This window comes from Dermacentor andersoni, chromosome 2 (assembly GCF_023375885.2).
Source record: "Dermacentor andersoni chromosome 2, qqDerAnde1_hic_scaffold, whole genome shotgun sequence".
NCBI lineage: Eukaryota > Metazoa > Arthropoda > Arachnida > Ixodida > Ixodidae > Dermacentor > Dermacentor andersoni.
In genome coordinates this window covers 205,504,293-205,532,082 of record NC_092815.1, presented here as the reverse complement: position 1 = coordinate 205,532,082, position 27,790 = coordinate 205,504,293, and the positions used below count along the sequence as shown (strand labels likewise).

Here is a 27,790-nt window from a genome sequence, read left to right as displayed (position 1 = left end):
CGTGGAAGATGGAGTAACTAATTTTTAAAAATATATCTATAAAAATAACAAGGTGCTGATAAAATAAGAAGAACGGTATTTGAGCCTATAGAGATACAGTGGGGCTTAATCAAGGGTGCCTCCTGTCACCTTTTTTGGTCATGTTGTATCTACAAGGATTAGAGACTAAATTAGAGAGGAGTGGGCTTGGATTAAACCTTTCTTTCTTCACGCAAGGAGAATGAATTGAACAGTCATTACAAGGACTGATGTACGCGGACGGCATTGTACTTATGGCAGACAACAAAGGAGTTTTGCAGGGATTGATGGACGTCTGCGGTAAAAAGGGAGATAGGTCAGGTTTAAAGTTTAGCGACGAAAAATCGGAAGCCATGATTTTTAATGATGATCATGGCAGTGAACATCGGATGCAGGAAATAGCACTGGAGATAGCGGACAAGTACAAATATCTTGGCGTGTGGATAAACAATGACGCTGAGTACCTATTGGAACATGAAAAATATACAGCGACTAAAGGTAGCAGGAATGCGGCTGTAATGACAAATAGCGAACGGTGAAATTGCAATAGGTACGAGGTGAGAGGGATTTGGAAAGGAGTGATGGTCCCTAGTTTGACTTTCAGCATTGCGGTCCTGTGCATGAGTTCAGAGGTTGGCGCAAGGTTGGAAATTAAGCAACGAGGGGTAGGTAGGCTTGCTTTGGGAGCACATGGAAATACACAATATCAGAGATTGCAGGGTGACGTGGGATAGACATCATTCGAGGGTAGGCCGGCTAGCAGCACGATAGAATTTGAGGAATGATTGAGAGAAATGGCGGGAAAGCGGTGGGCAAGGAAAATTTTCAGTTACTTGTACATGAGGAATGTTGACACAGAATGGAGGAAGCGAACCAGGAAATTCTCACGCAAATGTTTGGACAGCAGCAGGCAAGCAAGCCATGAAACATCAGTTAAGAAAAAGGTTAAAGAAACAGAGGGGTCTGTGGAAAACAGGGGTGCAGACGAAATCAGCACCGGGAACATGCAGAGGGTCCAAGCAGGAAATTGCCCAAAAATATGTACGCGAATTCTAGGGGAAGCTCTTTGTTGTTTGAAGCTACACTTTTAAGCAAAATTACACCCTTTTGCCACACAACAATGATCATCATGTGTCTTGTCCGCATTTCCTTTCTTTAACGCGGCGAGCCCGGTACTTTCCAGTAACGAACGGCATGCGCGTTATCAGCATGCCATAGCATTCCCAACAGGAAAGTAGCGGGCGTAGCGTTAAGAAAGGAAACGCAAGCAAGGCAGATGACGATTATTGCTGTGTGGCAGAGATACAGCCCAAAGGGTGTAATTTTGCCTAAGAGTGTAGGACAGGAGTACTGCGGACTAAGACGTACCGAGTCAAGTACCAAGGGATAGACACGTTATGCGGTGCGTGTGGAAAGGAAGAGGAAACGGCTGAACTCCTGATACTTTTCTGTAAAGGGCGTAACCGTACAGCTCAAAGTAACGGGGATGACTTTTTCAAAGCGCTCGGGTTTGGGGACAGTGGAGGAAAAACAGACATTAAGCGGGTAGAAATGAGCAAACGGAGGTTATCTGGTGGCTAAAATCGAGGAAAGAGTGAAATTTCACGCTCCACTAAGTACAGAACATATTACTAGTCACGGCTAGGTGGTGCGTGCCGCCGCCCGATTTAAAGGGTTCAGCCTCATCCATCCATACTAGGCGTCTAGCATTGTAAGTGGCGATTGACGCACCAGGCTCGTCGTCAGTGGGCCATAGAAGCTTCGTATAGTCTCCACGTCGCTCTACAGGGCCGATTCCCGCCAAAACACGCCGTCCCTGGGAGGTTGTCAGCGCATAGGTCCCTCGTCGTTTTATGCAAACAAGCAAGGATTCATAGTAAGGTTCGTTTCAGCGCAACGCAAGACAAGGACAAAAGAAGGTATAAAACGACGACACGGCGATGACTCTCAACTGATATTTTATTGAAGATATGTCTAACATATGTATAGGCGCCAGTTGATAACTATGACATGCACGAGACACAGATATGCATCGAAGCAACTGTGACAAACTGACGCATAATCAAAATTGAGATAGGTAACGCAGTTCCTTGTCATGAAGAGTGATAGACGGTTCGCTGATACATGCCTTGTCCGTAATCTTTATATTGTACCCCTCGGAGATTTTCCTTGTCAGTTGGCTCGCGTGTTTAAAAATAACACTAGCTTTTTTTTTAAATTCGGGGCGACAACCACACGACTTGCAATGCTCCGGGAGATGAAGTGGCGCAACCCCTTGAAGAGATAGCCCATGCTCCTTAACTCTAACGTTCACACATCGCTTCGTTTGTCCCACGTACTCTCTACCAAAAGATAATGGAATGGCATACACAACCTGCTTAGCACAAGTGATGTACCTGTTCACATGTTTTACAGTGCATTTTCCCTTCCCTTGCTTCTCCTTCAGGCATATGCGACCTACCGTATGTTTCGAGGAAAAGCGAACATCAATGCTGTACCTTGAACCAACGTTCTTAAGCCCATGCGCTAACTTGTGTACATACGGTACTACTGCGTTTTTAAACACGCGAGCCAATTGACAAGGGAAATCTCCGAGGCTTAAGAACGCTGGCGTTGGCGCACATGTCGAAATCCACCATGCACACTACGGTTTGGTAGTGGAACCTGAAGGTATCCCGTTCTTGTTCTGTTTCTTCTTTGTGGTTTGCCAATTGCCAATTCTTCGCATACGGTAAGGCAGACATTGTTGAAGCAGTGTAATTTGCCTATCTGTATTACCCTAATTACATTTCTTTGGTGTCCGTCTAAACTAAGCACGATAACTTGCCGCACGTACAACGCTTCTGTTATGCGCTTTCTCTGCAGGATGAAAAACCTTTTCCGGGTAAGCGATAGAATCGCGAGGCTGAGCACGATCAACGTCTATATGGACGCAACCGGTGCGTAGGCTCGGCTGTTCTTTCTATTTTTGATGCGAAAGCATCAAATGGCCCATTGAGCAAAAAAGGCGGCGTCATTAGCGGCGAAATGGCATCCCATGTTCCCAGTAGCTGCGACGCGACGTCACGTGAGTGCCTCGACGGAGCAGAGTGGACGAAAGGGTTCGCCTGCTGCCTGCCGCATTGGCCCGCGAAGTGTTGCGTGAGGGGAGAGGGCATCGCCTCGGCGCCACGTCAGCCGCACTCTCGGAAGCCATTGTTATACGCGCATTCCTTGTTCCGTGCAAGCGCTCGCCTGCGTTCTAAGTTTGCCTCGTTAATCGCTGTCGAGAAATTAATGTATATATAAAAACTAAATAAATTTGAGAAGAAACATTTTCGCGGTAATGAGTTACGAACCTACGACTCCACGCTCAGAAGCCGAGTGTCTTATCCACTGGTCTAAACCAGCTCCTTCTAGATAGCAGGTCAGTGCACTACGCTTTATGACATCGTGGTACTTGGACCGAAATTTCTGTTGCGGTGACCTCAAAATAATTTCTCCTCACTCAGAAGTGTCCCCTTTAGATTCTGAGACAGTCGGGCAATTTAACATGACGTCACACATCGAAGGGCACCGGCGTGATGCTATATTGGAGGGGTTTGCCAAGTGTCGTAGTGCCCTCGCTTGCCCGCGAAGATTTCGTAACTCGAAGGACCACTCAGCGGCGTTCAATTGGACCTTAATGCTTTCGCATTCACAAATTGTAAAAAGTTCTTAGGTGTCTTCGGATTTCTTTTAATGCGGAGCATCCTTGGCGGAATCAAGCCCGTCTTTCTTTTTTTTTTTTTGCAGTAGGGTTGAAAACTCAGCTTAAAGTGGCACATTAATGGCAACCTGGTGGCAGCACTAAGCGATGGGACAAGAAACACAACGCGTGGGCGTTGACTAACAAGTTCTATTTGAAAGACCATACATACTCAATGGCGTCCTCGACTGCGCTCGTTACATATGTTCGTTCGAATAAGAACGCACTCGAGGACAGCAGAAAATTAGGTGGGACGACGAGATGAGGGAAATTTGCAAGCGCAAGTTGGACTCGGCTAGCGCAAGACGAGATCGGAGATTGCTAGGAGAGGCGTTCGTCCCGCGGAGGACACAAGGATAGGCTGCTGCTGCTAATGATGAAAAGTAAGTTCATTGCGACGCCAAATAGTGAGTGTAAGAATCAGAGCGCACAGATAAGCCGCCTAGTCAGATGATTAAACTGTCCATGGGATTTACATTTCGCGCGTCCTTAGGTGACAGCCTTAGATGACACCTAATATCTTAATAATACTAGCGGACTCATTGGCAATACCTTAGGTGACACCCATGTGTCGCCTAAGGATTTGGCAGTTATAAAAAAACCAGTGTTGTCTTGCGTCTCGTAGTTTTCGAACGAGCAGCCAAATAGGTGACCCCTTGGTTTACCGCCGCTCGCTAGTCGCTAGGGTCAGAACCAGCCAAGTGTGTCGAGTGTTGTCGACGCGCGGCGTTGCGCGAAGTCAGAGTCCTGGTTCGCTCTGGCGGCATTCCCTTCCTTGAGCTTTGATGTGCCTGGAGGTTTAGACGCGGCCGGCAGTGGAGCCCTCGCTAAAGAAAGGATTCGTCCGTTCGTTCTTTCGCTCCCTCGTTCATTCTTAGTTCCTTGGCTGGTTCGTTCGTTTGGTCGCTTTTTGGTGGTGAGTGCCACCGTAGGAAAGACTGTCGCTGTAGTTGGCCTGACATGGCATTAGGGGGGATCACGTGCAGTTGCCGCGTTGGGTGCTTTGGGAGCAGGGGAACGAGCTGAGAATGAAAGCGTTAGCAACGGCAGCTGGGGAAGCCTCCGCGGTGTGGTTGACAGCTCATCTTGATAAATATTGAGACATTCAAAATAATTAGAAAAAAATTGGCTGCGGCTTAGCTCAGCTAACCTTGTATATGCAATGCAAAAGGTTGGTTTAGCCTGCTTAAGTCTTGGTTTCACTTGGTTAACCTTCGATTTAGCTCTAATTATTATACTTTGGTATGCAATCATCGCTAAGCCAGGTATGCCGGCTGTGCCTAGGCTCGGCTCGATGCGATTAGTAAAGCCTTCGCTTTAAAGCAAAGATTCAGTCGTTGCCAAAAGGCTGTTGCATCTCCCCGCAAGTAACGAAGTATCTAGCTGCAGAGCGAAAGTATTTCCGAACCGCTCAAGAAGCGATGTCTGCTTGTAACGCGAGAGCTTTAAGGGCCCCGGGCCGTAGAAAATCCGGTATCGGCGTCCGGCGTCGGCGCCGGGCGTCCTGTGAGCGAAGGCTGCCGCATATGTTCAATACGGCACTAAAGTTTTTATATCACGAAAGTTACTCATACCTTGTTATACATTCTTTACAAAGCTCTTCCTTGGAATTTTGAGAGTGACAGCCTACAAACAAATGTCATGAAACAAAACAGCGGTAGCGTATGATGCCTTTTATGTTAAATCTTGTCAAACTGAAATTTCAAAAGTGCGAAACAATAACAGAAGATGGACCCACGAAAGAGGCCGCGTTTCTATCGCAAAATTCGCCTGCGTGCGTAGCGTTCGCCGCCAGCGTTTCCCAGTAAATATTACGGTTACACAAGCTGCAGTTGCCGCGAAGCGCGAGAAGCAGTCAAGGATCTTTGTATGCCATTGTGTTCCGCACATGAAAACGAAGCTTAAGCATCCTCGAAATTTTGTCCCGTCAAATACTATGTCAAATACTTTAATAAAGCCTGCGGCGCGGTGGACATATGTGCTTTGTGATACCGCATCTCATGATTAAATTCAGGCAGGTATGCAATATACCGTGCTTTATTGCGCAAGCATTCTGTGGTGAGCTCCCTAACCCTGTCACGTGAAAAGTGTAATGCCTTGTATTTGCACAAAAAATGCGTATTTGCACAGACATTTAATCGTTATGGTAGTGCAAATGTAGATGATTGGTAGCTTTTAGGCGATAAGAAAAATTAAAGCACAAATAAAATGAAAATAAAGAGAATACTCATAGAGATACTAGAGGCTCCTTAGAAGATGCATGGCGAAGCTAATGTAGGGCCAACTGAAATTTGGGGTTGAACCAACTTGAAATTTGGAAGCGGGTCAACTTGAACTTGGGTGTGGACCAACTTGAAATTTGTATGTGCGGCAACTTAAATTTGTGGGTGGTCCAACATGAAATTTGAGGGTGCGCCAACATGAAATGTGGGGTGGGCCACATTGAAATCTGGGGGTAGGCCAACTTAAGGCATTGGGGTGGCCGGATGTCAATGGGAAGGACGCTGAGCATCCTTCGAGTTGTGAACTCCTCGCGGGCAAGCGAGCTCATTGAGACGCTTGGTTAGTTTTCATTGGGCGTTACCGAATCGCAGTCAGAACGCAGGCGAGACCTTGCGTGGACAAGGAACGTGCGCACAGCGCAGGCTCGCGACAGTCACAGCGAGGGTGACAGAGAGAGTGCGATAGAGTGACTGTGAAGAGGAACGTGGGCATCGCGGCCATACACTCTCCTCTCACGCAACGCCTCACGCGCTACTGCGGCAGCTGGTGTGCCCTTTCGACCGCCCTGCTTAGTCGAAGCGCGGTGGTGCCGGGCGTTCCGTCCCAATTAGACGATTGCACTGAAGGGGCCGGATGCGGAGAGAAAAACCTGACGATTGTCTACCAAGGCCTAAGGATTCATTGCCACCGGAAAGGCCATGGATAGACGCGCATAAGCCAGAAAAAGCAAGTAGGTAAAACTGGGCAAGAACGAAGTCATTACGCATTAGTAGACAATTCTCAGAATTTTTGCAGCTTATATTTATTTGTTTTACTTTAATAGCACTGTTTCAAATCGTTTTGTTCAAATCTGTCATCTGAAAAGGCGGCTATTAGTTGAATTGTGAATCGGAATATCAAGTTTGCTATAATGGAAACGTGGCACTAATAACATATTAATTGTTCACTTTTTTAATTACATAACTAAATTGCGAAATTAAGCCGTTGAGAAGTCATGTCTGCTTAGCGAAAATCGCAAAACAGGTACCAACTTTGTTCTCTCTGCTCTTACTCTGCTTGCTCCACCCTCTCTCTCTCTTCGACATCGGCGTCTCCAAATGATGTTACAAAATATATTAGCGTTCCTATAAAGTTTCGAAAGAGCCTCCCTCTAAGAGCTCTGAACGGTTATAAGATCGATGCCAACGCATACTTTATAATATTTGGGGGAGGAACGTTTTGAAACTCATGCGAGTTTCAGTGTTGCTGCTAGGCATAGATGACTTCACTACGCCTCAGTTTCAATTTCACAATTTGAACAAGTGAATAATTAAAAATGTTATTAGTGTATATCTTTAGTTAGCTAGATGGCTATTTCAATTTGTCTACCAAGTAACCTCCTCCTCTTCATAATATCTACGGCAAATACAATATTGCGCGAGCTTCCACAGGCGATGCGAGAAAATGCGCTCCAACTAAAAACAAAGAGAAATGAAAGACACAGGCGGCGTTGCTGGCAGGCAAACGCAAATATCGCGCCATAAATGCACGCGCACGTGCCAGCGCTCGCTAAGAATTCGTGTTATCGCTGTATTGAGCTGAAATTGGTTGCTGTTTTACAGACAGCGTAAGCACGAATATATTTCATTGTCTCTTGCACAAAGAAAAAAAATCATTTTAGCATACCCCTAAGAGGGCGAAGGCGAAAGCCTGCGCGCTCAAGAGACATCCATTAAATTACTTTACATTCACCTTACAACGCGTTGTAGCTTCTTATTGTTTTCTCCCACTGAAGGTCGTGGGTTCGAGTGTTTTAACAAACTTCGCCCTAATGAATGCGACAGGTTGTGGTTTCGACTGCCACCAAAGCCGTGGGTTCGAATGCCTTATTTAACTCTATATAAGTTAACTGTGCCTTATTTTTGGCATGATTAGCGGCATCGATGTGGCAAGGATCTGGAAGACGACGACGACGAACGCGTGCGCAGTGGCACCAGCGCACCGATTTTCGGTGCCTCACAACGTGACCTTGAAACATAGAGATCTAAGGTTTTTGCCTTGAAAACGTGTGAGTGGGTGAACGTGATTTCAGACACCAAGCTACTGATGTCCGTAGGCGGGCGACCACCCTATCCCAGGTGGACGCATGGCTTCCTGCCGATAGCCTAGCCCCGCTCGCCATCCGTAGCTGGTACTTTGGGTTAGTCAGCTGGGCCTCCCGTCTTTTGTTGGTGTCCGGATGGGCGTTGCCCGCGGGTTGTTTTTGCATTCCCAGACCGTATGGTAAACGGTGTTTGGTGTATTGCAGAACTGGCAGTCTCTTGTAAATGTTGGTGGGTACACCGCGTGTCGGCGCAGTATGACGGCTTCTTCTCTGCTAAGCCTGCAGTGTGGTAGCGGGTATTCCCACTTGTTCTTCGTAGAATGTTCCAGCATGTTGTAGTATTTGTATCCTTTCGTCTTGGTCTGACGGTAGACGATGTTCTGGTGGGGTTGCCCGGCGTACCAGTTCTCGGGCGTCGGCACGAGCCGCTTGGCTTCTCAGCAAGGATTCGTGTAACGGGCTTCAGACAACGTAGGTTTGAGGGATTTCTTGGTTCTTGATGTTGACTGCCGTCTTGCTAATACTTCCTGCCCGGAAATGGCGACAGGCTGCCTGCGAATTTATGACGACCATGACCGGCACATCGCATCGGCATGTCCGTACGGCCATTGCTGTGGCGACCTGTTCGGCTACCTTAATGTCCCTAGCAGCCACTGATGCAGCAGCTGTCTCTTAGTTCTGCTTGTTGGTTACGTAGGCTACATATATCCCTGCCTTGTATCTTTCGGCGTCCGTGTACCTTATTTCTGCTTCGTTGCTGTCTTTGCCTAGCATTTTTTTGTGGCGCGGTGGCTCTCCTTGTCTCTTTGTCGCAATCTGGGTGCACCTTTCTTGGTACGAGTGCTACCTGTGTCCTTGCACTCAAGGTCGGGGGTACGTGTTGTGGGCTGTTGTCCTCTTCCTCTAGAGGGCATCCAAGTCTTCTGAGGAGAGTTCTACTGGCAGTGGTAAGCTTTAGTCTTTCGACTTGGCTCGTCCTGTGAGCCTCCGCCAATTTTTACCAGGTATTACGTACGCCTAGTTTTAGCAGTTTTTCTCTCGACGTGGTGGAGAGAAAGAAAGAAGTAATAAAAGAAGCAGTTAGGTGGATTCCACTGCGAGAACCGCACACAGTGGGCGTGCGTCATATTTAGTGAAAATGCATGCGACATGTGTGAAGGGTTTTCTGCTTGCGCATTCATATAGAAAACGATGACGTTTCGTCCAGCCGCTTTGTATGCGTTCTTCCTTTCCCCCTGTGCCCTGGTTTACCCTGAAAAGGAAGGAGACGGCACATCCGCTGCCCGGCACCCCGTCTGTTGAACGCAAGAAATTTGTCCCGCCGCTGCGCGAGAGGGTACTGCGCAAGTTGAAGCGAATGCTGAGAGCACCTACTTCTTCAATTCGTCACCGGGAACACTCATATGCCGCATAACCGTCAGAATCGTTTTTCCCCGATGTGCATTCACTGTCTAGAACACATTTGTGAGTAGCTTCTTAGGTATTGCACAATTTGCGTAGCTTTTAACATTTTTGCATCTTGTACACGAATGTATTTTTGTTTGCGCTATGTTAGGAACAATTTCACCCCATTCCCCCTTAAAAATGCGATGTGAGGATGTAGGTAAATGCACGAATAACCCCCGGATCACGTGGTCGCATATGAGATTCTACATGAAGACCCGTAGCGCTCCCGGAAATCGCATGGGCACATCGGGCGTGAGAGTTGTGCGCTCTGTGAGTTTTCTCAAGGGTGACCGATCCGCTGTCCAACGGCGCAGACTACACGATCCGAAACGCCATCATCAAGGAGCTGCATCGGGCCAACGATCAGGTGTTACAATACGTCACCAGGACGTTGATCAACCGGAGTCTCTCCATCGAGATGCTCAAGGCAAGCATCCACTTGCCGTTGCGGTTACGTATACTGGTCGTGGTATGCAAAATACATACATATATATATATATATATATATATATATATATTATTTTGCCATCATTGCGCATTATTTTGCTCCGCGTCATTTCCGATTCAGGGCGTAATGTGGGCTGCAAGTTCAGTGCAGTATGTAGAATTTGCCATCGTGGCCCGTAACCGCAGCAGATTTTTTTTTTCAGCCACAATAGGCATAGTGCACCTTGCCACGGAGTTTTCGGTCTCTAAAGGGAAATATGGCGCTGAATCGCCCCATACCTGTGAGAATCACGTTGCACTGATGAATCGTGGTTAGCGCTTGAAATTTCTCGCGACTTGTTGGCGTGGTACGTTGCAGCTCCCTTCGCCGTTCTTTCTGTTTCAACGTTAAGGCATGCTGGCTTCGAGACATTTATATTGAGGAGTTAATAGAGGAGTGACGTGTTCTATACACTGAAATACAGCTTATTTAATTGCGTCATTTTGAGCCTGTGAATCTTGCCATATTTTCTGTACGTCGGTCTCCCAATGTAGATCCCGTTTTTTAAGCAACACTTACTGTGCGTAACGCGTAACAGATTGTGCTCGATTTCGATAACGGCTTCACGCGAATTCAAAACTGTACAGAAAATAGAAAAAGCGAAACCTCGAACTGAACTGGCGAACCTAAGCACAGAGAAGCATTACTCGGATATAAGATCTACAACTGCTTTCTAACTTTTTTTAAAGCCTAAATAGAATGCTTCACTTAGACGACTGGACGCTCTTGTGATGGGAACTCGCACTATTTCTCGTGTTGTGCCCTGATTGTGCTGACAAATACCCCATCGTAGGACGGTAAGAACGAGGAGAATGGGGGGGGGGGGGGGGGTGGCGGGAGGGGGTGCGGCCCTTAGTCATAGCTACCGTACGGAGCCAACGCGGAGATAATCGTCTTTGTTAAACCTCTTGAAATATGGCTTGCGGAGGTTGTGCTTACCGGGTGCAGGAGTTGTTTGAGGGCTAAATGTGAAAGCACTCGTGTACTTAGATTTAGGTACACGTTAAAGAACCCCAGGTGGTGCAAATTTCCCGAGTCCCCCACTATGGCTTGCCTCATATTCAGAAAATGCTTTTGGCGCGCAAAAACCCATAATTTAATTAATTTAAATTTAAGTTATTTGAGCGCAAGACGACGACTTCACGAATAGCAACTCTCTCAGGTGAGAATTGTTATATTTGTTTTTTATTTTGACATTTGTTGTGTTTACTGCTGTTTGTTAAGGCTGTTGAATATAAGCATCTGTAGCCTCAGTTACCGTTTGTGCTAGGTTTCGATAACGGCTGTACGCGAAGATCAAATGCTGCCTGTCGATACTGGACAGCACTTTCCCAATAGCATTCTTAAGCGATTTTTCAGCGCTGTGTGGCTGCTAGTTAGTATCCCTCTCAGTGACGCTGCCCATACATAGCAGCGTAGGAGATTTATATGGGAACTAGGTATTCTGCATTGAAGGGAGACCTGGCCGAATAGTTCACAGGAAGCCGCGATTTTGGCCACGGGGGTCCTTATGGAAGCAAGTAAATCTGTTAATTAGGGGTGGCACCTAGTGAAATCTGGCCTAGAAGGCTTGGCTGCCGGCTCTGCGACTTGAAGCAGCTGCTCGGCGGTGGCCATAGTTCGCTTTTCAGGTTTCTCGCTCGCTCCACCCGCTGGAGAAACTTAACCGCGTGAATGTAGACTCACAACTGGCGGCACTTATTTCTATTTGTCACACTTAATCGGCTCTATAGAGTGGTCTCTCTCTCCCACACACAGACAAAACAAGGAAAGGATTTGGCGAAATTCCAGATACTGGTGATGTCCGAATCGCTGTCTAGGACAACCGACTAGGAAAACGTTCGGCTTCATCTCCCGTGTCAGAATGGAAGCTGATATCTTGGAATAAATGTGCTAGATTGGTGGCGGAGTGCTTGGCGAGGGCAAAGTTAAATGCGCAAGCCGACTAAATGCTAGCGCTAGTCTCTATGCACATTGAAAGCCTTGCCCTCAAACACCTTCGAGCACCCAGTATATGCACATTTCCTATATGTTCATTATTATGAACTGTTGCCATGCCGACGTCACTGACGCCGCCATAATCGCGAATAGTGCTAGCTAACAATGTCATTGGCCGGCTCTTACGTTTACTCAAAATCATTGATGAGAAAATAATGGCAACTCCGCTCCTTTGCTACCTTGACTCATTTACTGTGATAAGCTGTTGCAGAACATGTCTTCGCTGCTTCTCTGATTTCAGTGTCTGCTTCTGCAGGCTCTGCTTCTTCAATTGGCGATTTCGAAACACTCCCAGTTGCTCCGCATCAATTTTCTTACATTTTGTGGCCGAGCGTTTTATAAATCATCAGTTAGTCTATGCGATTCATGTCATGTACGATTTTGTAAAACTGTTAAAAATTTGTAATTCATACCTTAGGACCTCCGACTCTATTCTAAATGGCTACCGGTTCTTCTTCCAGTATTTCTTCGCGTTCGCTCATCACAGAGATTCAAAGTTGGCGAAACAGCGTGACGTAAAGCTTCGTTAAGTATTTTACTTGCAGAAAAATCCGGCTACCTATTGCACTTAACCACTTATCACAGTAAAACATATTTCGCAGAACGCGCATTATTAATAGCACCGGCGCAGAGAACTGACAGTAGCGGCAGTACCTGTGTTTCATATTTAACTGATATGTTAGGGCTGCTTCGTTCATTTGCACTAAAGAGTACCTGAGCATGTCATAGGCGCATAAACGCTATGGTGTATCCTAAAACGTGACAGCGCATGCGCAGGCTCTCCCATTGCGGCAGTTGCCGCGTGACGTCGAGTTGCGCCTCAGTTGCGCCTCAACTGCTTCGCTTTTATTCTTCCGGTGCCTCTCCTGTGACGACGTTATGCCTTACCGGCGCGCAGATTTCCGATCCGTTCTACCAAGCCTTCGACTTCACTTTCCGGGAATTCATGAGCCCCGGAATTATCGCCTGGTAAGCCTACACCTGACATGTTGGTTCTCCTGCGTGCCTGAGTGTATCGCATTAGAAAAAAAGGCCATCGATTATTATTAGGATATAACGGTGAGCTTTCTCGTGCGTGTAATCTGTTCGCGTACACTACATGTCTATGCAAGCATGGCGCGCACACACACACACACACACACACACACACACACACACACACACACACACACACACACACACACACACACACACACACACACACACACACACACACACACACACACACACACACTCTCTCTCTCTCTCTCACACACACACACGCACACGAACGCACGCGCACGCACGCACACGCACGCACGCGCACTTACGCACACACGCACGCGCGCACACGCACGCACGCACACGCATACGCACGCACACACGCACGCACACGCACGCGCACGCACGCGCACGAACGCGCACGAACGCACACACACACGCGCTCACACGCACGCACGCACACACATGCACGCACACACGCGCATACGCACACACACACACACGCGCACACGCACGCACGCACGCGCACGAACGCACGCGCACTGATGCATACGCACGCACGCACACACACGCATACGCACACACACACACGCACGCACGCGCACGACCGCACGCGCACGAACGCACACACACACACGCACGCACACGCACGCACACGCACGCACGCACACACACGCATACGCACACACACGCGCACACGCGCGCACACGCACGCACGCGCACGAGCGCACGCGCACGCACACACACACGCACACGCACGCACGAACGCACGCGCACGAACGCACACGCACGCACGCACACGCACGCACACACACGCATACGCACGCACACACGCACGCGCACGACCGCACGCGCACGAACGCACACACACACACGCACGCAAATGCACGCACACACACGCATACGCACACATACGCGCACACGCACGCACGCGCACGAACGCACACGCACACACGCGCACGAGCGCTCGCGCACTCACGCACGCACATGCACGCACATACACGCATACGCACACACACACGCATACGCACACACACACACACACGCGCGCACACGCACGCACACGCATGCGCGCGCACGACCGCACACACACACGCACGCACGCACACGCACGCACACGCACGCACACGCACGCGCACGAACGCATACGCACGCACACGCAGGCGCACACACGCACGCACACGCACGCACACACGAAGAAAACAAAAAAGAAAATAACAAAAAAGAAGAAACGACAAGGACACAAAATCGCTTGCAACTGCTCCCGTCAATTTTTGTGTCCTCGATGCCTTTCGTTTCAGTCCGGCGTCCTTTAAGCGCTATATTTATGGTGGTTCAATAATAATTAATAAGCCCACTCCAGTTTCTTCAGCTGTGCTAGTTCTTCAGGATATTCTTCTTTAGATGCCCTGTGTTTTAATAAAAATAAGAAAGCATGAAAAATAGGTATCTGCAAAATGTGCACAGCAGCGCTAAATCTACGTGTAAAAAGAACAATCTAGTCTTTTTTTGGTATAGTGGTAGTACTAGCAGGGTATCTGGTCGAAAACAGTACCAGTGTCGGTTCTTGCTAGCGTTCAGCGTACTTAGCTTTTGTTTCGGTTCAGTTCCTGTTTGCAGAAGATATAAATTTAATGCTTCGTGACCTTGCGCAGCACAGTTAACTTCATTGCAACCATCACAGGTGGTTGAGAGGTGACACTTCGCTAATGCGAATGCTACCGTTTTCTCTGTATGCGCAAGTTTCTGTCAGGTAGAGGCAGGGCTGAACTAACTGGCACGTGTGACACAGCTGATATTTTTACAGAATATTTTTGTGTCATCTAGGCAGAGCAAGTGCACGCACAAAAACAGTCATCGCGACGCCTCCACCTGTCTATACTTCTGTACCATCACAAGTATAACCAACCTAATTATGTAAACTGGAATACAAAATTTTCGATCTTCAATTACCTGTGTCTTGCGCTAGCTAATTTGGTCTAATTGATGCGAATTATCTAATTTCTTCTACACCCTCCCCCCCCCCCCTCACTTTCACCAGCCGTCATCGATTGCGCTTCCCTTCTTTTGGCACGGTGCCTCACAATCAGATCGTGGTTTTCGCACGTAAAACCCCATTTTTTTGGGCACCAATTCTGGAACTCTAGTAGACCTCTAGTAGTAGTAGTATATAGCTTGCCCAACAACATTTATTTCTCCTGATGTCAACTACAATATCGTCTGCCTCATGCGCTAGCACCGGCAGAATTCACCGATTGCACGCTTCTTTGTTCAAGGATAGCGGTTAGCTAGGGGTCATGATTTGGTAATATTTGCCGTATGCGCTGTACCACAATTTATTTCTTCTGTAAACTTATTTCTCTTGATAAGAATCCTCTGTTTTAATTGGCCTAAATAAACGTAGTCTAGCACAAATTTTAGGGGTTCACTGCCAATCACGAATTCCTGTTCGCGTGCCAGGCTATTGAAAGTTACTTTGGTCTTCTGCACATTGTCTTCGGCACGCCATCTACAGTTTGTCGGTTGAAGTGCTCAATAATTTGTCGCAAGTACTAGCGAGCGTTGGTTGACAGCACAATGCCATCTGCAAAGCGCACATTGCTGGGATATTCACCGTTTATCCTCGCCTCCTGATCGTTCTAGTCTAATTGCTTGACTACTTTTTAGCATGCAGGTAATAACGTTGCAAACGTTGTGTCTCTTTGCCTGATTCATTTTTAGATTGGTAGTTTTCCAATTGCGAAAGACTAAGGCAGCTGTTGGAACTTTTTAGGTATTTGCTAAGCTATTCACGCATACTTGTTTTACTCGTTTATTATTCAGTGCCGCTATTACTGCTGGTATATCTACTGAATTAAATGCCTTTTTCTAACCTATGAGAGCTATCTGTACAGCTCTAGTATTTCTAAGATTTCTGAAGTACCTGCTGGGTGACATGGAATCTTGAATGTCCTTTCTCAAATCGGTCTAGCCAACACTTTGAATGAAGTCAGATGCTGCCCTGATTCCCATTGGGAAATACATTAGAGTATATTTTACACACTACTGAGACCATGCTTATGAGCTTATAATTTTTCAGGCCTTTAACGTCTCCCTTCTTATCGATCAATATGATGTCGTCATTCTTCCGGGTCTATTGTACACTTTAAGGCATGAAGAATGGAAAATAAAGGGTAGCGAGCATTTCGATTGTATCATGTCCTCAATCTTTTATCGAATCAGCTATTATCCTATCTTCTCCTGCTGCTTTTCTCGTCACCACTAGTCACACGTGGAACCTCTGTGTTTTGTTCATCACAGCTTCCAAACAAGGTTATTTGACTTCTCTGGGTGTAGTCCCTATGATGTATTTATTGTGCCGTCATAATCATTTATGACATTGCTCTGCTTATCTTACACTGCATACATCTTCTTCTTTCTAACGTTGCTTCTTTTTTTACTGATTTCATGCTGTCTTCACTTTTTACTGATGGCTAAATATCTCCGACGTCACATTTTGTTATGTTACTCATCTTCTTGTTTATCCACTTTAACAGTCCAGTCAATTCTATCTGATCTCTGGAGTTCTAGCTGGAGGCAATACCACCTGATCTTTGCAAACAATGCTAATACTACAAAATGCTGTAACAACACAGCAATAATACCGATAAAAAAAGTATAGAATGGTGATACAACTTTTATAAAGGCAAGTCATTCCAGCCAGTAAGGGTGCGTGGAAAGAAATAAGTACTTAAACAGGTTGGTTCGGGCAAAATAGGGGGCCAGAGCATTTCGGGGATGTTGGCGAGTAGGTCTCGTTATTAGTGGACGTACATATATTGCCGGGTCGAGTGCCAGTTTGTCATTGAGTAACTGTGAAACAAACTCGAGCCGTAAATTTTTGTGACGCGATTCAAGTGTTGGAATACAATTAGACCTCATTAGTACAGTTGCAGAGTCGAAGGCAGAACATTTGTTGTAAAGAAACCGGATAGGGTATCTTTGGATTCGTTCAAGTTTATTTAGGTTACATTGAGTGTAGGCATCCCACATAACAGGGCCGTATTCGAGCTTCGGTAGAATTAAGCAGCAATAAGCGAGCAGTTTAACAGAGAATGGGGCGTGTTTAAGCTTGTATATGAGAAAGCTCAATTTGCGGAAGGCAGAGAAAGATATGCATTTTGCCCATGAATGTTCCAGGACAGGTTGCTGCAAAGGGTGACACCTAAATATTTATATTTAGTAACTTGTTTAAGTGCAGAGGAGCCTAGCATATAATATATAGAGAAATGTTTTCTTGCGGCAAATGGAAAGAAAAACGCTGTTTTCAGCATTCAAGGTCATGCCCCACTGAGTGCACCAATAGAACCATTTTCCTGAGGCTATCATTCGGGTCATCTTGGTCACTAGTGTGGGTCATTTCTTTAAACACGACACAATCATCTAGTGGCATAGATGATCTGTGCCACTGAGAAAAAGAGAAGAAAACTTGACTACGTTTATAATGTATACAGATGGCAGGTTTCATTCATCGTTGTTTTTAATTATAAGAAGCCATGCGCATGTCTGATCGCCTGATAAATAATATCATACTGTTTACAAATGCAACGCAGTTTCCAAATAAAATTGTTCGAAGTAGAGCATTGTGGTGTCCAGCTTCGTCCCTGTCTTTGTCTTTTTACTCTATGCGCTCTTGGTTTTCTCAGTGCAATATATCTGTTCTTGCGGTGCAGGTACATTACTTTAAACTTTGTCCCGATGTTCGTTTCCTCGACTTATGGGACTTTTGTGAATAGTTTCGAAGTAATTGAGGTGACCTGTCCCGAGTTTTACTTTCAACATATTAGAGGCCCTCTCTCTTCCTCTCTCTCCCAAGTGCAATGAAGTTCATTCGCGTCATTTCAGTAGATGCCTAATGAGAGCCATTTTACTTTTCACGTATACGTCATCAGGCGAATCGAAAGTCGGGCACTGAATAAGGATTACCTTTAAAAATGTATTTATTAACTTGTTTTCTTTTAGGGGTAAGGGGGGCCACAGGAGAAGGGCCAGCTTGTTTTGATTTTTCAAATGAGAAGCAGTTAACGATTGTAAAATATTGTACTACGCGGTGCTCCGATTTTAGAAGCGGATGCTGCGTGCAATACTGAATAGCACGGCGGAACCTACGTTTCCTGTGATGAATGCGTTCACAAGCACTTAACAACGCCAGTATGTCATTTACAATTACACCATATTGCGATATGTAGAGACGGCTCGGTGACATTCGGCTTTTCTTTTTTTTATCACGCGAATACGATCTGTGCACACACAAACAATTTTATTTTCTACGTCATGCCTAGCGCTCTACAGTGCTTGTGAGGGCAGACTATATAGTCTGTCGCGAATCACGCTCCAGGTTGCTTACGTTTCATGAGATATTTTTCGCTGTCACGTATACCGTTCCAATGCTTGCGACACCTTACTATAGTAGTTTTTAGCTCATTAACGTCCTGGACAAGGTCCCTGCGACTTGGCTACACGTTCTGCACTAATGGCATTGCGGTATAGTGCTGGTGCTGCACCAGTGCAGTGCCAGTTCAGAGAATTCAAGTGCAGTACCTGCTCTATCGCTGCACGTTTCCTTCAAAAAGGATGAGAAAAGCGGAAGCCGTGTTATCTGCTCGGTGCATTACACGAGTTCAGCGCATTGTGTCGTAGCGTCTGCCGTTGGTGCCAAATCGTTCTACGGGCGCTTTTACGAGTTTTGGTGGGGCTCCTCGCGGGTCGAGATACGTTTTGCTTACAACTACGATGGCATAAATCAATCTTTCGAGCGCCGCTTTGTTACGTTTACTTGAATTCGGTTTCCAGAGCGAGAAGTTGGACGTCCTTGTTTCAGAGCGAGATAATCTGGCAACCATCGCATACAAAGTTTGGCTTCCGTGCGGACACACTTTTGCAGTTTGGCAGCACTTCCCATCAATTTAGTGCGGGCCTGTGGTGAACCATTTCGAGAAATTCGCACGTAGCAAAGGAATGCTATTTTGTTTTCCGTATCGCGCTAATCGTTCTTTGTGATTGTACTGCGTCGTAACAACCGAATGCTCGGCCTGGATGCTGTTTTTACTCAAAGAACGCGTTTGTAGCAATTTAACAATCGAAAGCCATTTAAGACGTCACATGACTTTATTAAACTACGCTTACAACCATTAAGACATCGAACTTCTACCTCCCATTCTTATGCCAGCTGAAGGAACTGTTGCAACCAAAACGGGAGACATTTACGTTCGCGCACCATTATTAAACGCGCTGCGCCGTGTTGTCTGCTGCTTAGAGCTTGCACGATGCCTGCACATCCAAAGTAGCGCGTGCAGGAGAACCGTGCACTTGTGCAAAACTGGCCTTGTACGAAGTAAAGTCGAAGATTGCGAAGCGCGAAGAGCGCGCTGACCTATACAGAATCGAGGAGAAACGCGCTGCATTCCCTGAATTAGTGCGGAAAGTGTAGCCAGCTGGAAGATACCAATAGTGATATGCATGCCTGCAGCGCCCGACTCTATAATGCTGCGCGAAGCATGCCCAAAGTAGCACGTTCTCCGCAGCCGACATTTCTCGCGCGTGTCCTACGCGCAGCACCCTGTTCGCACTGTCCATCACACTCACGGCGCTGCTGTTGGTCAGCGAGGACCAGGGAGGGATTCAAGGCCGGTGCGCCGTCGCAGGTGAGTCACGTGATGCGCGCTTTCGGGCCGCGATCAGCATGCCGTGGTCGGTGACTTCGCGTCCCTATCCATTGCGCTGTTTCTCTGATCGTGCCGAGCCGGACTTGACGCTACGCAACAAAAGAAGCCGAGACAAGAGGAACACACTTTGCTTGAAACAGGCGTGCACTTTGATCAGTAAAGAAGCGCCCTTTAGAATTTAACTGAACGTTGTTCGCTAAGAACACGCATAAAATGAGAATGACACTGGACGCGCAGACCTGTATCCCGAAATTCTATTTCAATCTGTAATATTAATCCGCAAATTTCTAAGTTATGTGTACTCGGCCGACCAGCTATGCAACAGCTCAAAGTATACAAGCGACGGCATAAATCAAACTTTCCAACTTTCGAGCGCCGCTTTGTTACGTTTACTTGAATTCGGTTTCCAGAGCGAGAAGTTGGACGTCCTTGTTTCAGAGCGAGATAATTTGGCAACCCTCGCATACAAAGGCGGCCGTTTTCCTCGTGCGAAGAAGCCTCGCGTGGTATGAGCGAACCCGCGTCAGTAGCATCGTCAGGTCTGGGAGAAAGCGGCATCGCGGGCCGGTCACGGGACGGCACTGTCAGCGCGCTGAAATATCCGCCGCCTCCCGTTTTCCCGCGCGTGGATATTCCGCGGCAGACGCAGTCGCTGACTACTTCAGGTGATAAGTCGGAAACCCTCTCGATCTAGCAGACTCCTATTCATGATTCCAGCTAAATGCACGCACCCTATCAGCCGCGCCGAGAACCAGCCGATCTAGGTTCAGCCTGAGGCTCTCACATTACAGCATGCTCTGCAACGTTTCCTCGTAGTTCTCAAATCGTCGTGAGACCGCCGCACAAAAGCCCGAAAAAGAAAGAAAGACAGATGTCGAAAGAATTTTGCTGTGTACTATTAAGCGTGTCATCGCGGGGCAAAGGCGGCGATGCATAATTTAATCGTTTCCCTAAAGAAGCAGATGGCGCGCATCGGAGACCGTCATGGCTCGCGCGAGTGGCCTGATCGGTCGCTCACGTACACCTACGCTTAAGCATAACCAGACAAACAAAGAGCGAATATCGCTCTAAGCAAGTGGAACGATTTTAAGCATTTAGAGAAACAACGTGTTCACGATTACGCTCCTGCTAAAAAATTTTCATCAGTAGCAAAGTAGAATACACTTCGCTATTGCTATATTAGTTCTGTAGCTCTGTGCCACCAGAAGGCTGCACCGTGCAGACCGTTCACGTTTGCACATCCGTTCATCCCGTGAAACGATCAAGCGCAGTCTACTTGAGCTTGCGTTTACGTGAATACCGGACACGCGAAACACTATTGTGGTAGTAAATAATCCTCCAGCGTAAAGTGACGCCCGCAAACGCGCAAATTCTGGCGCCAATCAGATACCGACTGTGCAATACGCGGCAGCCAGTCCGCTCGTCTAGAGGGACACGATGTCGCAGCTTGACATGCTGCCAGTCGCTACGTTTGCAGCCAGCTTACAAGGTAACAAGGACGAACCACGGTGCTCGCGAAAAGAAAAATCGAGACCAACGCTGACCGCGGAGCTCTCGTCAACACCGAGCACGTTGTAACACAAGCAGACGACCATTGCTGTGTGCCTGAAGTCTTGAGCGTAGTGGTAAATTGTCCGTGTGCATTCTCTTTATGTTACTTTCTTCCTTATAGAAACAAATTGACTAGCATTCCAACTATTGTGAACAACATTTGTTCGCCATTAAGTTGGGAATATTATCGATGACGCGCCCTGGGTAGCCAATCGGACAGCTCACCCTACTGGCGTCATATCGTCACTTCACGTCACCTGGTCAGGGGCGGCTGAAAATTAAGCCGAGTTGCGTGCTGCGATCGGCAGCGGTGTACATTTTTAAAAGTTTATAATAAATTACACGCTTTGCGCGGAGCACTTAGATGCGTCAATTATTGATCGATAGGACCTACCCTAACGACTGAGTACGTTTGTACAAAATCGTCAAAATCGTTTCAGGGTTCCCTTAAAGGTCAAAAACAGTAAATTATCGTAACTGTAGCAGTGGAGCAACGCCGCGAACAAGTGCTTGCACCTTTTGTAGGCCCGTTATGAACACACAGTTCTATTTTTAAACTCCGAATCGGTTGAAATGCTCCTAGTCATTAAAAAGGACTGATGTGGCTTGCTAGGCGAGCAGGCCGGACGTTTGCACGCATGGCGCAACTATTACCGTGGTTTCTTCGTTGATATCCTTGATACCGATCAAACTACGGTAATCGGCAGCAACGACCCTGTCGGCTTCGAAGAAATACCTCCAAACTACGCCACAAACGAGAAGCTTGAGCATAGCACATACAGCACCAAACGAAAGAGCCGCCGTGAACTTGGATGTCGTAGCCATCTTTGTTTATTAAGACAGTGTTGCCAGCACAGGCAACTGATTGCCAATAGACTAATCACTCAGTGACCTCCCGTACAGCTATGTGGCGTGCTCGAAATATGAGTAGCAAAAGCAATCGATACTTTTTCAAGGTACCTGGGTTCGTCATCGTAATTTCTCGCACTTGTGCTGCTTGTACCGAACCACGGTTGTCGAGCAGGCTCGCGGCAACCGGGATGCGCAGAGTACCGGGCGTGTCGCCATCGGCATCCCCGTGCATTACATATACGACCTCGCTAACATGGCTAGGATGTATCGAAGGGTTGGACTCATATGGGATCCTGAACTTAGCGCACGCAATGTGAGCGAAATTGGAGAGCTTTAGAGGGGACAATTGTTACGTGGTCATGACGACGAAGAGGTCGTGAAATCCGAAGTGCTAAACGAGTACGGTGTCAAGTCCTTTCATGTTACTATTTTGGGCGAACGTCATAAATGATCCTTTTAACCGTATTTATCTATACCCACTACTAACAAAGAAAAAGAAAACTTCTGTGTTAGAGGTGGGCATAGTCCTCACCAAGCACCAGAAAAGCAGAAAATATGTACTCTCTAGCGCTCTCTACCAAGTCGCACGAGCGGACGTGATTACTCAGAAATTGAAGCACCAATCGGCGCTTTCACATTCGCGCCTACTTTTACATGCGAAGCATTTATTGGCTAGCATTCGCCACTTAGACAGTATCTATCTGTCTATGTGGCCGCCTACGTCTTGGTGCTCTCATGGTTATTCCGTTAACTTGGTATTTAGAAAAATTGGTACAGTGTGACAAAAGTGTACGACGAACATAAATGATCCGTCGTGACAAGAATATCATGACATGTGTGTCACGTAAATCATGAAACAGCCGCCTACATCTTGGTATTGTCATGGTCGTATCGTTTACTTGGTGTGTACGACTATTGGCATAGTATGACAAGAGTGCATGACAAACATGAATGATAGGTCATGACATGAACGTCATGACATGCTTTCCATGTAGGTCCTGAAACAGCCGCCTACGTCTTGGTGCCCTCATGGTCGTTTCGTTAACTTGGCATGTACCACAATTGGAATACTACGACAAGAGTGCATGACAAACATAAATGATGGGTCATGACATGAATGCAACATGACATGCGTGTCATGTAGGCCGTGAAACAGCCGTCTACGTCTTGGTATCTACCAACGTTTGCATAGTATGACGAGTGTATGACGAACATGAGTGATGTGTCATGACATGAATGTCCTGAAATGCGCGTCATGTAGGTCATGAAACAGCCACCTATGTCTTGGTATGTACCAAAATTGGCATAGTATGACAAGAGTGTGTGACGAACATAAATGGTATGTCATGACGTGCGTGTCATGCAAGCCATTAAACATCCGCCTAGGTCTTGGTGCTCTCATGGTCGTTTCGTTCACTTGATAGGGTACCCGCACGTTGATTCGCATAACAACGATTTCCACAGGACTTGGGACCTGCCGGCTTTCTACTTGACAGTTATTTCGAAAGACGTTATGGTATGAGTATTGGCGCACTGTTAGAATGGTTCCTTTAAGTAATCGTCATCTTCAAAAAGTATAAGCAGCGGTTCCTGTGCAGCATGTTATTGCACTGTGCCTGTTGTTTTTCGTAGATTTATAGAATCTTTAGTTTGTCTTGAAAAAGAAGAGTTATCATCCATCCAGGAACAGCAGAAAGCTACAGAGGGAACCCGTACCGCTTTTCCAGAAAGAAAAAAAAAACATCACAGTTGAAGAAAGATCCGTACTGGCCCGGTGATCGAAAGCGAAACCAACTTGCCAATATTTTACTGATACCAACTTGACAATTGGGATGTGACAATTTGTTCTTTCGTGAAGCTACGTTAATCTTGCGGATTGCGGCAGAACTTATTCGCCATTTCAATGTTAGTCTTATGAACTTTTTTTTTTATTTTATACACAGTTGGTGTTTCCTGCGATCCCTCGTGTTTGCTGCACTAAATATGTTTAATCGCCATTGACTTATTTCATGAGACTCCCTCACGACACTAGCGAATGCATCGCCCTATGTCGTTGTCTCTGTGCGCACGCAGGGTTGAGCACCACCGAGGTGATAATAGGCCACGCGCTGGTGCAGACGGCGCTAGCGTACGTGCAGACCGTCTTCATGCTCGTCGTGTTCGTCAGCGTTTTCGACACACCCGTGCGCGGCTCCATCGTGGTGGCCTTTATTATTCCCGTCTTCATGGCGTTCACCGGCATGAACTTCGGTGAGTGAATGAAGCGCAACGACCAGTGTGCGACCATTGCGTGGTTCAGGCGCGACCCATCAGATGAGTGCCGCATATGGTGCTCTTCATGTTCTAGAACGAATCCTGGATTTACGCGGGCCCGTAAACCTCACTGCCGCGCTCGTCTACTGTAGGCGCAGCTTGCACTTCCATCTTCACCCGGGGCCTCTAGCTCCCTTTATGCAATTAAAGAGAAGAATAAGGGGAACCTACAGGCTACTCTTTAAAGTGATAGCTTGGTTTGGCCCTTTCGCTGGATTTCGTAGTCATTCGTGGTGGATTCGTTTTCTAAGTGCATACGCATGCCTCTCATTGGATGAGAGACGTGGAGACAGAATATGCGATTTTGTCGAGGAAAGGGCGTTGTTTCTTGCAGCCCTTTGGTAACAAAGCAAAGAAGACAGAGGAGGTCGTCGTGTTCACATAACCTATAGCTGCAGGCGCATGCAGGCGGCGCGTTGTCAGCTTAGACACCAGTCCCATGTCGCTCCAGGAAACTAAGTAGATGCTGGAAGGCGGAGCTGTGGTGCCGTCCGGGCACCAGAAGTTGCGGCGCCGAGTCCGCAGGAAGGCCCAGTCGTTGAAACTATGAGGAGTGTGAATGCCCCTCTTTGGAGTACAGCAGAATGTGAAGCAAGTGTCGCGGAGTGTAGGGAGAGGAGAAAAAGGAGTTGAGAGGGCGTTGTCACGTGACGTCGGAAGGAGAAAAGCTACGAGACGTTCATCTGAGGGATCGCCAGGCGTTTGTGCGCAGGCGGGAGAGAGAAAATCGGAGGGCTTTTGCTGCTTAGGCACTACGGATGAGGTTTCATAGCGCGTTTTGTATGCATTTGTCCCCTAGGCACGTCGGCATTGCGGAGTGGGGTCGAGTTTGTTGACGCTCCGACGCTGGCTGCCCGCGCGGTCATGCAGTGATCACCGACATCGGATATGGTGATCGCTCTTACTTGCGCCTGCGCACAAATGTCGGGCGAGCCCTCAAATGAACGTGCGCGAGTAAGAGCGGGTGCGAGAGAAGAAATCTGGGGGCTTTTGCTCCTTGAGTATATCACTTTGCCTAGATACTACGGAGGAGTTTCTTAGCACGTGTTCTATGCGTTTGTCCCTAGGCGTGCCGGTATTGCGGAGTGGGATCGAGTTTGTTTACGCTCCTACGCTGGCTACCAGCGCGGTGCAACTGGTGATACCATCCCAGATGTTTCTGTGGGAGCAGTAGGGACCGTGGAAGAGACCGGTTCCCACCCCTGAATTTCAAAACTTGAACGCGTGACCGAGACCATGGTTGCTGAGCAAGCCGCCTAAAACAAACAGCTGGTAGAGAGCGTTGCCGCTCTTAGCGCTGCTATGACTGCGGTTATGTCCCCCATTGGATTAACTGCGGCACAACCCCAGTCCCAACCTCAACCTCACCTTCAGCCTCAGACGGTAACGCTGCCTGCACCAACGCCAGAACCAAACATTCTGCGCAACTCTGTGGCTCAATGCGCTTCCGGGGTGCTCACAAGGACAGCTAGCACGGCTTCACCGTGCATGGAACCGCACAAACAAACGTGATGGCCAACGCACCATTTGTAATCTGGCAGTGGAATTGCAGAGGCTTCCACCTTAACCGCAGGTCTCTGGAATACACGCTTCAAAATCACCAAACCAAACCTGAGATAGTTGCCCTCCAGGAAACTAGGATAGCGGCGAAACTATCAGATGTTGCGGCTTATAACGAATTTACCACTCCAGACATATTTCCGGCCACGGTGATCATGGTGAACAGAAATCTGACCACCAACCAATTAAATCTAGAATTCACGGCGGTGTCACACACCTTCGTTGAAATCCTGCCAAAACGACCATCCGACCAAACGCTCTACATTCTGAACGTTTATAGCACCATAGGGATAAAAGCCTAGCAGTAGCTACACTATTAGGTAAGGCATATAAAGCTACAAAGAATGCAGAACTCGTGCTGCTCGGAGATTTTAATGCGCAGCATTCGGCCTGGGGCTGTCAAAAATGTCAAAAGAAGGGCACTAAACTCTGGGAGACTGCTCAAGACCTCGGTTTTACTTTTCTGCTTGACCCCGAAAGACCAACCCGCATAAGCAATAATAGCGTGAGTCAAAACACCTCGCCTAATTTGACGTTCACCAGGAACATAGACAATGCCATCTGGGAGAATATCGAACTAAACGTTGGGAGCGATCATTCTCTCCATTACGGTAGCCTCCAGAGGCTACAAGTGAAAGAAGCTAAAAATTAAGCACGCTAAATGGCACGCTTTCCGGTATGTTCTCAGTGGACGCGAACCGGCAACGATTACAAACCTCGAAGAGTGGATATCCACTCTTCTCAAAGACGCAGCTAACTCAACCACGGAGGTAGACCAGGAGGAGGATAGCCCGGGCCCTGATGCTAAATTGGTCCACCTGTGGTCTGCGCAGCAGAGCTTGCAGAAGCGTTGGTTCGCGCAAGAACACAACCGTGGCCTACGCACACGCATCGCGCAACTCGAACGGGATATCAATAAATACTCACGACAGCTCAGTCAGGAACACTGGCACCAGCACTGCGACCGCCTTAACAGCCAGCTAGGGTGCAAAAACAGCTGGTTCCTGCTTAAACACCTACTTGACCCCAGTCTGACGCACAAAAGCATCACAAAAGAACCTTCAGAGTATCGTACACTCTTTACCGGGAGATAATGATGCCATTTTTGAAGCTCTTAAAAACCGTTACTGTAATACAAGCACCGATATTCCCCTACCCGTAGCTTATACCGGTAAGGAAAACAGGAAACCAGACAGCGAAATTATGTAATCTGAAGTACATGCTGTTCTAAACAACGTCAAAACTACAGCGGCGGCTGGCGAGGACCGCATCACCAATTAAATGCTACAGAACCTAGACGATCAGTCGGTTACCGAAATCACCAACTTTTTCAACATTCACTGGAAAGAGGGAACTATACCCACCAGCTGGAAGCATGAAAACGTGAATTTCATGCCCAAAGTAGGCAAGAGGCTGGAGCTGGAGAATCTCCGCCCCATCTCCTTAACCTCTTGCCTGGGAAGGTTATGGAACACGTCATTTTTAACAGGCTAAACGTGTACACTGAAAGCAATGGGCTACTGCCCCATACGGTGATAGGCTTCAGACCAAATCTGTCCACTCAAGACATTATGTGGCGAATTCAGCAAGATATCATACACCCGGGGCCTATAAGAGCCACCCGTACAATTCTAGGGCTGGACGTGTGTAAAGCGTTTGACAATGTGTCACAAGCATCAATGCTCACAAATCGAGACATTAAAAGCGGACAATTTCAATTAAGTACAAGGGGCAACCCTCCTTTTCAATGTGACCATGCGAAACCTGCCCCCATTACTGAAAAGGATCCCGCATATCAAGCACTCCACCTATGCGATTACCATCTGGACCAATAGCGGTTCCGATAG

At 47.3% G+C, this 27,790-nt stretch overlaps 1 protein-coding gene across 1 annotated transcript in view; it reads left to right on the top strand.

The window, feature by feature from the left end:
• Window positions 1-12,884: 12,884 nt before the first annotated feature.
• The window catches only part of LOC126540129 (ABC transporter G family member 20-like), a 35,284-nt gene continuing 20,378 nt past the window's right edge, over window positions 12,885-27,790 (top strand). Inside the window, exons 1-3 of the mRNA XM_055076289.2 lie at window positions 12,885-12,951; window positions 19,558-19,646; window positions 24,144-24,320. Coding sequence (XP_054932264.1) covers window positions 12,929-12,951; window positions 19,558-19,646; window positions 24,144-24,320 — 289 coding nt within the window. The 5' untranslated portion in view covers window positions 12,885-12,928. The remainder of the gene's footprint in view (window positions 12,952-19,557; window positions 19,647-24,143; window positions 24,321-27,790) is intronic.